Consider the following 12,751-nt stretch of genomic DNA (forward strand, 5'->3'; position numbering starts at 1 on the left):
CTGGCAGGAGAAGCCAGAGCTCACTTCTCTCACTGAAAAAGAAAAGGTGTGGGAATGGGATATAAGACGGAAAGAAAGAGAAACGGAGGTGTTAAAGTTGTTCAATTGTTAAGATGTGTTGAGTGTTTATTATGAAATTGGTTGAGACTGTTAATGTGTGCAACAGAGTTAACAAGTAGAAAAGTTAAAAAGGGGAACTCGGTCGACACTTATTTAATATTTCTAAAATTAGGCACTTTATTTTAACATAGTTCAACAAGTTCTCTGTTATGTATTTTAATTTTTAATGCAGACCCTATTTTATTTTAAATGAAAACAGAACAAATGTATTATTATATATTATTGGAGTACTTGTTTTTATAATCCCTCTTTTTTTAATGTGAAAACAAAACTAACAAGAAATATTATTCAAATATTATTAAATTTTACGTTCTGTATTTGATTTGAATGTCAGTGTTTAACTATATACAGAAATTGATACACCTACTAGGCTACTAAAATATAAATGGCACTGAATCATAAGTTAAATACATTTTCTCTAACTGCACCTCTTTGAATATCCCTACTAGCAGAGAGAATGCATGGGCAGATATGGTTGTTTATTTGAAGATGTTATTCTAGTCTGCCTGGCTCATTGATTCTTTATTTGACTTTATCTGAGGTTTGTGCAAGGTAGAATCTATAGCCCAGACCATGGCTCTGAAATATCAGTAGTCTAAAGCCGCATTTAGACTCGATTAGGCGCTCTGGCAGGATCTTTACATTCTTTTTCAATGGGGAAAGTGGGTTTAGGCAGTGGGGGCTGAAGGGTGGTGCCCGGGGTAAAAAAAAAAACGCAGCAGCCTGCGATGGATAGTTTAGACATATTCAAATTTTGGAGAAATGCAACCTGACGTCACACTGCATTATGCTCATTTTGCTTTGTGCTCTGCTCCTCAGCGCAGGGGTTGGGCGCACAGGAACGTACATTGTCATCGACAGCATGCTACAACAGATCAAGGACAAAAGCACAGTCAGTGTCCTGGATTTTCTCAAACATATCCGCACACAACGCAACTACCTAGTTCAGACTGAGGTAAGAAACCCTGATTCCTCCCTTGTATTGTGAAACTGGATTCCCTCTTTTACATTAAAAAGCTAATTTATGATTAAAGATGGATAGGAAGCTATTCAGTTTGATACGCTAGACTCAGGAAAGATCACACTTGCTGCAATTACGCTGTAACACACATTACAAATTAGTATCCATACAGACAAATGTCCATAGTGACTGTCCTCAGGTCAAAGTTATGTATTTATTATTTACCTAATATTATTTATTTAATTATTTTTGTCCTCCTACCATCACTATCAGATCTATACACAGACAACTTTCTGTACAGTAACCGGGATGTCATGTTTTGCTGGTTTTTATGTAGGTTTTCTCCTCTAAGTTTCAAATGGCCTTCCAAGTTAATTTCACAATTGATTGTAAATTCTTGAAATTCCAGTAAATCATATTGATTACGTTATAGATTGAAATTATTTTTATTAAGTTTATAAGACACTAAATTCCTTTATAGCAGCTTCAACATTAAGTGATGAACACATTAATGTATTCAAATATATTGTGTGTGTGGTGTGTGTGTGTGGTGTGTGTGTGTGGTGTGTGTGTGTGTGTGTGTGTGGTGTGTGTGTGTGTGTGTGTGTGTGTGTGTGTGTGTGTGTGTGTGTGTGTGTGGTGTGTGTGTGTGTTGTGTGTTCAATAATATATATGATTCTAAAATGGCAGATTGTACATAATGAGTACTTTTAGTATATTTTGATGCTAATACTTGATGTGCTTTTAGTTGACTAACATTTTAAAGCAGGACTTTAACTTAAGAGTATTTCTACACTGTTTACTTCAGTAAATATCTTGAGTCATTCTCCTGCTCCTGATTTCAAGTAATTTTTATTTTTGTATGCCTGTTTTAAGTCATAAAATTGTCTGTTTGTTCATATTATTATCTATTTCATCATCTAATCTTGAACATTTTTGGTCTCAATAACCTCCGTCTCCCCTCAGGAGCAGTATGTTTTCATCCACGACGCTCTAATGGAGGCCATCATGAGCAGAGAGACAGAGGTGCCCGCCTGGCAGCTGCACAGTTATGTCAACAGCATTCTCACGCCCAACTCGACAGGCCGCACACTGCTGGAGAAGCAGTTCAGGGTGAGTAAACCTTCTGGGATTCTGACTGGTCCGTTTAGACGAGCTGTCACCGTCTGCATTGGCATCTCCAGCTGAAATCAAGGCTGGATCAGAAGCTTGTTAGCAACATGCACGGTGGCTTTCCAGTTCCTGACAGGAATAGATTGAAAGTGTCTCTGATGTTGGCTGTAATAAAGTCATGTCTGTCACCCCTGCTGCCTTATGCAAAGCCTGATGAATGTTTCATCAAGCTGCTGCTCTGTCGAACATCAGGAGAGGGAAAGGAATTGCTTGCACATAATGTCACTTCCTCCCGAGTATCACATGCTCATTATTATTGTGAAAGACTTGCTGTTAATCTTGGGTGTTAAACAACATTTTATCTTACTTTTCATGTTTAATTTAAATGTGCAGTGACTTTGAGGACTAAAATCCGATTTTCTCATCTTCTGGTCTTTGCTTTCTGTATCACCAGTTGCTGAGTCAGTGCAACGCACGCTTTGTGGAGTGCTTTAGTGCCCACAAAGACTGCAACAAGGAGAAGAACCGCAATTCCTCAGTGGTTCCCTGTGAGTATCTTATCTGTATACAGCGGACCTGAGGGTGTCAATAGGGTGGGTTTCTATAGAAAGTTGTAGGGGATACTGTCTTGAATGAAGTCATACAGCAACAATAATTTTAAATTTTAAGGAAAAGATTACATTTGGACACTATTAAAAGCTCTTCCTACAAATAAAATCACTTCTGTGTACTTTTCCTACTTTTTCTGTACTTGTAGTATTCTACATTTTCCTATTTTACAGTCTGCAAATTATTAGAGACAATTTGTATTCCAAAATTAGAATCTATTTCCATAATCCTATATTTAATCTTTCTATGCATTCCCTGCACCCTGGCAGGGAAAAGTGATGTATTTGTTGCTATAGCAACACCAACGAGTGGTAATAAATGTGTGCATTATGAGCCAGGGTGATATTATAGAGGCCTGCGTTTGTGATTTAAAGTGTTTTTCATCTCTCTGCCTCTTTTCAGCGGAGCGAGCAAGGGTCGGACTCACCACTCTGCCTGGAATGAAAGGAACAGATTACATTAATGCATCTTACGTAATGGTATAGTGTGATAGTCTGGCTTCTTTATCCTTGCTCACTTTGTTGTTGTTTTTGTCAAGAATATTATTGACAGGTCTGCCAGTTATTGATGACAATTTCTTAGAAAAATCAGTATTCTGGCAGCTTTCACAGTCATACATCAGTATGAGTGATCTGAGCTTTAGAAAGGCTAACAGTTCACCTCTGTCATCTCAGGGTTACTTCAGAAGTAATGAGTTCATCGTTACCCAGCATCCTTTACCCCACACCACCACAGACTTCTGGAGGATGATTTGGGACCATAACGCTCAAATTATTGTCATGTTGCCTGACAACCAAGGCTTGGTAAGTTACCCTAAAACACAATTATCTTCTTGTAGTCTTTATGTTTTGTTTTATTTGCCCTTTACAGCAGATCCACAATGTCTAATTTATTGCAAAATCAATCTTAACCCTGCATGCAGACGGAAAGCATAATGACAGCTAAAGCAATAAAACAAGGAATTAGCGATAGAGATTGACGTGTAAAAGATACCTGTAACATACCTTGTTGGAATTGCTGTTGCTTCTCTGCAGGCTGAGGATGAATTTGTTTATTGGCCAAGTCGGGAGGAGGCCATGAACTGCATCGCCTTCACTGTCACACTTATTAGTAAGGACAGGCTGTGCCTCTCCAATGAGGAGCAGATCATCATCCACGACTTCATCCTAGAGGCCACACAGGTACCAGGAGCTCTGCTTTGTCACATTTAGCATACCAAGCTGTTTTCATATATGTCAAAGAATCAGGTCAGGACATTTTCCCTTTCACACATGTAGCACACAACAGGAGATTGAATGTGTCAGGTGCGTTCTTACTTACTGGAAATACCCTGTTTGGTTTAGACAAGGGGTGGCGCTGGGTAGAGCTTTATTTATATAGCACCTTTTAAACATAACAGGATGCCACTCAAAGTGCTGTACAGCGATTGAAAAACAGCAGACAAAACAGAACAAAATATGGATAAAATATGGATAGTTAAGTTGGTAAAGATATAAAAAAAAACTTTAAAATGTCTAAAACAATAAAATATTTATATATTTATAAATAATTATGGTTTTAATTATGTGAGATGAGCTTTCCTGGTCCATAAACTAAAAGCATTTGTGAGATGTAGTCTGGTGCGAGGCCATCTAGTGCCTTATAAACTATAAAAATAATTTTAAAATCAATACAAAAACTATAACATAACCAGTGTAAAGACAGTCTAACTGCTAGTAGTATAACCGTGCATTTGTCTCTCTGTGAAATGGCCTAACTTCTAGATTTTTGCCTTAGGTTGAGTCCTACTACATTTAGTTTTGATTTCAGTTTCTCTCTCTGAGCCTTTGAACCAATAATTGGCACTGTTTTGTCCTGGTTGTGCTTTTTCTGTGACATTTAGGCTTTAATAACTTAAATACAGTTAAAAAGTGAATCAATTGGTCTAGTGTAATCTGGACACACTGCAGTATAGAGCTGAGTAGCATTAGCATGCAGTAGCTGTGACATGCAGCAGATTATTAGCGGTGTTTGATTGCCATGACTCAATGTGTACAAACATAAATGAGCATTGCATTATTTCTGTCATGTGTGACACTCCTCTCCTTTGTGTGACAGGATGACTATGTTCTGGAGGTGAGACATTTCCAGTGCCCTAAATGGCCCAATCCTGATGCTCCTCTCAGCAGCACCTTTGAGCTCATCAGTGTCATCAAGGAGGAGGCCATGACTCGAGATGGGCCCACAATCGTGCATGATGAGTACGTTTCACGTTTTACGTGTTTAAATCTATGTTGTCCTCTGTCAGCGCAAGGGAACATTCACTTGTACCTAAGATCCAGTCATAGACTAGTCCAGGATTTTTGTCCCACGCTGTCGGTCTCGCTTACTGTTTTCAGCACTGCACCTGGATCTGTATTTTTGAAGGGTTCAGAAGTGGTAATAGAATCCTGAGATGTTTAATTACAGTACCTATGAGTTGTCCTTTGTAAACGTAAGTGTTTGCATTCATAGGATGGAAAACAAGCCACTAAATGTGGAGTGCTCGCTCGCGATGGCTTGGGAGTTTGAGAGTCCTCCAGTGTATGTCAGCACTGAGAATCTGCAGGCAACTTCCAAGATAAACAAAAGTACCACTTTGAAGTCTCTAATTAACCAGGCAACCATAACGATGTCCACAACTGTTCCCAGCTGATGTCTTTACCACAGACCACTGTGCCTTTAGCACCTCAGCTGCTGTTATTGAAAACATCAGCTAATTGAATAGTCTCCTACACTGAAAGTCCTTATAATCAATCACACTTCATCCCTCAAATTACTTAAAGCTGTATCAAAATTGGACACAGTCTAAATAACAGGGCATTCTTTCTCCACATCTATTTACACTAGATGCTAATGTGATGGGATGCTAATTGCTAACAATCTGTGTAGAAGTAGTTGGTCATCTCACACATTCTATCCTTTCATATACTGTAGTGTACCTTATTGGCAGTTACTTGTTGGGTTGCAAGGATATTATGGCAATAACTTTATAGTCTGCAGTTGGTTAATGAAGAAGGGATCTTAACACATAACTACAGACAAGAAAACAGCCCATGTGTGATGGAGTTGAACAAGGGATTTAGGATGTGTGATGTAACATTGTTTAAGACCACCTGAACATGACAGTTTAGACAAGCAGTTTTTCCACAGAGCTGGTTTTGAACATTTCCACACAGGTATGGAGCCGTGTCAGCAGGCATGCTCTGTGCCCTCACCACGCTGTCCCAGCAGCTGGAGAACGAGGGGGTCGTCGACATCTATCAGGTGGCTAAGATGATCAATATCATGAGGCCGGGAGTCTTCACTGATATAGTAAGTCCTTTTTTTTTGTCAAATACAAACACAAGGGATTTGTGGTCAGCAGTTTAACAACTGGGAACAATGAAACATAAAATTAAAAAAGGGCAGGCAGACTCAGTCAGCAACTAGCTGCTGAACAAAGTGGAACATTTAAACAGGTAAAGAGACTAATTTGTCCTTTAGGAGTTGGTGGAGACCAAACAGAGCTGAAAGGCATTGTCAGGTAGACACCAATGAATGCTAATGTTGCTCCGGATCTATTGGAAGTTGAAATAGGCAATTGTTAGTTAGCACGTTTGTCATATCAACTTGATTAGTTTATAATGTATCAATAGTGTGTATACAGCTTGTTTTGCTGCCCCCATTCAATGAGTACTGCTTTTTGGGCTGCATTGGACAATTTATTATCACTAGCGGGCAGAAAAACACAGCATATACACAGCAACCACCAACACTAGCTAGCAACCTTTCATTCAGCAGACACAGATAAATGGTAGCTTTCATCTGGAGTCACGTTTTTGTCAGCTGTTGATAGTATTCCCCTCAGTTTTGGGTTTTCACCAACTCCTGACTATAAAATCAGCATAATCTGGGGCTTTAGCTGTTAAATGCTACACTATGTTCAGCAGTAACTTTCTTTTTCTTCCATTGACTGCTAGGCAAGTAGTAGTTTTTTTGACAGTCAAACCATGTGTGGTGCAATAATTGTTTGGGGTGTAAAACCACCAAAACAATAAGGCAAATCCAGAGTGCAGAGTTGGGGTCATTACTACAAGCGACTACAGCTTTCACATCAGTCATTTCATTCAATGTTTGTATCAAAAATATTGCATGCAGTTTTTAAAGAAATGTCATGATCTGACGCCGTTCTGTAGCACCTTACAGACTGTGATCTGTGATGTTAGTTTGTTGTTGTTTATGTCCACAGGAGGAGTACCAGTACCTTTACAAAGCCATGCTCAGCCTGGTCAGTAACAGAGAATGTGGCCTGAGCCCTATGCACACGGACACTAATGGGTTGGTGGTGATTGCAGACGAGTCGGACCCTGCAGAGAGCATGGAGTCGCTTGTCTGAGGACGCTGTCACAGGCACTTAATTTGTAAAAACTCGAGAAGTTTTCTGAGGCCTTTTTTTGCCAGACTATTGATTACATGAATAACCTTATTACTTTTTATACTGATAAAGGTTTTTTGATATTTATGTTTTTGTCCTTTATTTCTTGTCTTAAATGTTATCCTGCTGAGCATTTGCACCTGTTTTAAGTTGACGTGAGGAAAATGCAGCTCTGTCCAGTTTGCACTATACTATCAGTGTTACTGCCTAAATCCAGTGAGTGAAGACTATTCATAGTTAAATCCTAGCATCACGACACAAACCCGGATCTTTGGACTGCATTGAGATAAGAATGAAGACCAGGATATGTTAAAGCGATCCACTTCCAAGAAAGTCTCAAAACAACAACATCACATCACGACGTAGCCCAGCACGCATTATGTCACTTTGTCACCACGATCAAACAAACTGTTTTGACGCTCCGCTCCACCCGGGTGGAGCTCTTTATCCCATGTTAAGAGACAATATTTACCTGCTAAATGTTCATATGTTGTCCAAATATCTCACTGCTGTCTTGTATAATGTACTTATGGCTTATTGTTTTAAAGTGTGTTACATCTAATGTGAACATGTATTGCTTTTTACGGAGATTTATATTGTTTTGAAATACACACACACTCACACCAACACACGCCCACACACACACTCTCACACACACACAAACACACTCTCTCTCTCTCTCTCTCTCTCTCCTCTCCTCTCTCTCTCCTCTCTTCTCTCTCTCTCTCTCTCTCCTCTCTCTCTCTCTCTCTCTCTCTCTCTCTCTCTCTCTCACACACTCCACACACACACACACACACACACAGCCAACTGTATAGTTTTTTTTTAGTTTTTTTTTTACTTTTGCCTCTGTGTCCACTGGTCATAGTGTAGATTCATATTTTTTGTGATTGTCATGAATAATCTACAAAGCTCCATTTTTTTCATCATTTTTTTTTTGCTTCTCTAAACTCAACTGTCAAGGCTCAACCGTTAACACATGTAACGGGCATCTGTAGTGACTACATGTCATGACTATATGTCTACAAAAAGTATTCACCCCATAAAAACTTTTATTTTTTTATTTTACAACATTAAATCACAGTGGATGTAATTATGATTTCTCATTGTCACTGATTAATAGAAGGAACTACTTTAATGTTAAAGTGAAAACAAAAGTCTACAAATCAATCTAAATTCATTACAAATAGAATAGCCACAAAATTGATTGCACAACTATTGACCTTCTGGCAACATTTACAGTGAGTATGTGGATAGCTTTGTACATCTGGACATGTCTGTTATTGTATGTCATGCGTGTCTGTTTTATGAGGACTGGGAGTGAGCAGCAAAAGGTTAAGTTCTGCCACTAGTTCTGGACTGAATTGAGGTGTCAGACTCTGACTCGGGCCACTCCAGGACATTAACATTGTTCTTTTAGCGATATTACTGTGTAGCTGTGGCTTTATATTTGGGGTCATTGGTTTGATAAAAAAATAAATCTTGTAGTTAGAGAACTGGAGTTTCCTCCACAATTTCTTTATATTTTACTGTATTTGTTTTACACTTTACATTCACAGCCCTTGAATGGGCCTGTTGCAGAGAAGTATCTAGGCCTTATGATGAGCAGTGTGTTTCTGCAGATGTGCCGTGTGTGGCTTACACTAATGAGAGCTCTTTATGGTCTCACTAGTGCCATTGCCCTCCTCTCAACCCACTCAGTTGTTATCCAGTGCCTTGGAAAGGTCCTTATGTCCTTCCCCTGATTATTTTTAATCTTTGCCAGGAAATTGATTATCTGTTGAATCCAGGTATATTTAACCTAAAATAACTTGTCACAATGATTAGACACAGGTAAACTTCTTTCAACCAGTCAAAAAGTGGCTGCACCAATGATGATTTAGAACTTATAGTGAAGGGATAAATGTGTGCAATCAGCTGTTTTTTTTTTTCTTCATTTTTTTCATTTTACATCTACTCAGTTTATTCAATTGTCTTTTCCTTTTGATCAGTGAAAAAAAAATCCTAATTGCATCTACTGTGACTCAAAGTTTGAAATAAATAAATCTTGAAAAGTTCTAAAGGAGGTGAATACTTGACAGGCACTGTAGTTTCTTGTTAGGGTGGGGGGGGGGGGGGGGGGGGGGGATGCCTTTTTTTTGTAACCAAAGATGTGGTTCCAGTTTGCAACATGTAAGTGGTTTTGTCCTGAGATGTATTTAATCAACTAGACTTTAAAATCAAAATTGTTTAATCTTACAGTGCAGATTATCGTGTCAGAGGTGTGAACTGAACAAGAGTTAAGCATGTTTTGGTATCAGCCTGGGTGTACAAGATTTTAAACCGTAACGTATATTTTATGTGGGCTGATATTCTGTCTCAGAACTATTTTGTGACGTTTAATTATAAGCCCTTTCAACCCTGATCATTCCTCGCTCTTGATTGATTCTCATACTCGATGAATACCTTTATTTCTGTGAACACCTACTTCTCTTACAAAGGGGAGTTTGCTAAATTCAGTGAAAACTCTCCAACATTTGGAGAAAAGTCCAATTCCTGATCACTTAGCTCTGCAACAAAACTTTTCTTTGCAGCAACTGTTTTTCTTTTGTATGAATGCCAACACCCTTTCTGTTTATTTCTTTGCGTGTTGAGTGGCTGCACACATTTACTTCAAAAAACAAATGTCTTTTGACTATAATGTAATCTTTGTGATCATAGAAGTTTATATTTTCATACAAAGATTTGGTTTGTATAGTAGCCCTGTTACAGATTGTACTTTTGTGGGAAATTAATTATCTTAATCTCCACAGCAAAGTCCCCACAGTCATACCTGCCCCTCTGAGGTCCATGCTGATATTAAAACCAGATATTTCCTGACATTTGTTCAGCAGTCCAGGGATCCAGTGTGTTAGCCTCAGTGCATTTCCGCCAGGTTGGTAGTGAAGTCTATTTTGTAACTTAAATAAATAATCAAATGGTTTTGTCCATCATATCACATGTTTATATGATAGAGTCATAGCCCTATACTTCTATGATGCTGTCATATACCATATTGTAGTGTAATAGTAGTATTTAATAGCTATATTGTATTGCTATTCATGAAATAAAGTTTGGGTTTGGGTGCACAGCATCCTTGTATTACATGCAACTACAATGAGTTTTCCCTGAAAAAACTGATGGCATGAAAAGCATATAAGCAACACAGTCATTTCTTTGATACTGAAGAAAAACTGAAGAAAACCATGAATCTCGGGCAAGTTCTGGACTTATAGGGAACATCATTTTCTATGCTTTCTAAACATTTAATGTATTATGTCTTTGTGTTCAATTTTGACTGAATTGATTCCGAAAGGAACCTTAAGACCTGAAGTAGCTACAGTAGGCTACTTGAGTAAGTTTACTTAGTTAATTTCCACCACTGCCAAACAATTCCAGTACAGTTCAGTATGTCTATGTCTGTGTCTCAGGTGGACATGCAGCTAGTAAACATGACAGCGGATGCACATGTACAGTAATTTTTATTTAGAGGCCACAGCTCTTGCATATTACAACTGTTGGCTTTCATAAGGCAAAAGCAAGAACAAATCCACCAGCTAATTCACACAGAAAACAGAAAGCGTTTGGGGAGGGTGGGAACCCACAGGCATGCAGCGATGGCTCAGAATGCAATGTACAGCATTTTATATTTATATATATTTATATAATATATACAAAACAACAGTGAGACCCAAACAAATGCCAGACATCTCATTCTACACAATTACAGAACAAGGACAGACCAACTTTTTTTTTTTTTAATAAAAAAAACTATTTTGCTCTTTTCTCTGTAAAAGTGCAACTCAATTAAAATAGAACCTGTTTCAAGGCCTTTTAATGTTAAAATAAAAATAGAATCTCCCAAGTTATCAAAATGGAGCTATGAGAATATTGCATCTCTAGAATAACCACTCGTTGAAGTTCATGATTCCTGTTGAATCGTGTCTAATTAGTAATTGAGATAAGATCACATAGCATTGACACATGATAAAAATGCAGGTCTGGACTTACTGTTGTTAATGTTAATAACAGTGTGTAGACAACAGTGTATCTGCAACAGCCGTAAACAAATACAGAGGTTTATTTTCAGTTTGAAGCAGTTGGCATTCACTTAAAAACAGACAAGACAAAGAAAAGGGTCCACACACTCATCATCACGACAATGTACCATTAATGAATGTAGAATACGACAAATAAGCGCCATATAGGATTGCATTGGACAGGGACACACCTATTTATCTCACTCAACATTGTCAAACAAATGGTTCTCCATATTGCTTAGTAACACAGAAATGAATTTAGAAATGAATGAATCAAAGATAGGTGCTATCTTTATCATGACACAGCTAATCTGCCAATCATGGTTATTTTTCAACATTTTTATTTAGATTTCCTCAGTATACGTACTATTTTTATAATTATTAGTTCCTTCATAGGCATTTCGAGCTGACAAAGAGGTCCTAGAGTGGCTATCTGAGTTGGTACATGCATCGGTAACCAGGCTAAAGTCAAAAGTGTGAAAGGGGGTCGGGGTGCGGGTTGGAGTGTCAGTGTCCGGGCTCTAGTCGTCCTCTTCATCCTCCTCGTCGCTGTCCTTCATGGAGATGCCCTGCATGCCTCCTTCCCTCACTGAAGCCGTGGCCTCCTCCACGGTCAGCCTGTTGCGCACCGTGTCGTACATCTTACTGTTTAGGGTGGAATCGAGGACACCCTGCAGGCGAAAGTCCCGGTACTTTTTCTACAGGAGGACAGAGATGCATAAGCACAGCGTGGGTGCAAAACATTCTGGGTGTGTGATCCCTCTGACAGGTCTTTCTTGTCTTACCTTTGTAATCCTGATTAGGATCTTTAGCTGGTAGACGTGGAGCTGCTGATCCATGCGTTCAGTGAGCCAGGTCCCCAGCAGGTTCATGGTGGCAGTGTACCATTGCTGAAACACATAAACACAACACTCTCCAGCAAAACACACACTCACACACATACTCAAGACATCATGACATAAAAGTAACCTTTACGACACACATAAAGAACTACAACTCAACTCGTGCAGTGTATGACAATAACATTAACTTTCAAGCACCCCTGTGTGTGTATTCAAGCATCACTTCAATAAAACCAGATCGCAGCTTGTTTACATGTGAGGCTCCATTTCATTTTGCCCGTATGAAAAGTAGATACACCACTTAGGGAGGATTCATGTCAAGTCCGACTTCGTAAGACAGACATCCCTGCATTTCATCAGACAGCAATCAATGCAAGCTAACAGGCTGCGTAAATGTGAGAATAAAGTCACATTCAAAATAAACAAATCATGTTACCTAAAAAAGAATTACAAGCTACAGTAAAATGATCTTGTGTTAACTGTTTCTTTTTATCATGTTTTTCAAATTTATGTTTGCCTTCTGTCTTTATCTAGTGCTGTTAAATCCCCTGAAAACTTGGTTTCAAAATAAATTCCTCTATAACTTGGGGAAAAACACATCCTTAGGTATTTT

At 38.6% G+C, this 12,751-nt stretch overlaps 2 protein-coding genes across 2 annotated transcripts in view; one reads left to right on the forward strand and one right to left on the reverse strand.

Annotated features, from left to right (window-relative positions):
• ca16b (carbonic anhydrase XVI b) overlaps positions 1–7,494 on the forward strand; it is a 111,691-nt gene extending 104,197 nt beyond the window's left edge. Inside the window, 9 exon segments of the mRNA XM_032514637.1 lie at positions 940–1,075; positions 2,048–2,194; positions 2,649–2,742; positions 3,206–3,282; positions 3,478–3,606; positions 3,838–3,984; positions 4,901–5,043; positions 6,001–6,136; positions 7,053–7,494. Coding sequence (XP_032370528.1) covers positions 940–1,075; positions 2,048–2,194; positions 2,649–2,742; positions 3,206–3,282; positions 3,478–3,606; positions 3,838–3,984; positions 4,901–5,043; positions 6,001–6,136; positions 7,053–7,199 — 1,156 coding nt within the window. The 3' untranslated portion in view covers positions 7,200–7,494.
• Positions 7,495–10,719: 3,225 nt separating this feature from the next.
• Positions 10,720–12,751, reverse strand: part of cadpsb (Ca2+-dependent activator protein for secretion b) — a 59,020-nt gene continuing 56,988 nt past the window's right edge. The window contains exons 29-30 of the mRNA XM_032513023.1: positions 12,082–12,186; positions 10,720–11,994 (exon numbers count right to left, since the gene is read on the reverse strand). Coding sequence (XP_032368914.1) covers positions 11,818–11,994; positions 12,082–12,186 — 282 coding nt within the window. The 3' untranslated portion in view covers positions 10,720–11,817. The remainder of the gene's footprint in view (positions 11,995–12,081; positions 12,187–12,751) is intronic.

The sequence above is a fragment of the Etheostoma spectabile genome, chromosome 4 (genome assembly GCF_008692095.1).
Source record: "Etheostoma spectabile isolate EspeVRDwgs_2016 chromosome 4, UIUC_Espe_1.0, whole genome shotgun sequence".
NCBI classification, from domain to species: Eukaryota; Metazoa; Chordata; class Actinopteri; order Perciformes; family Percidae; genus Etheostoma; species Etheostoma spectabile.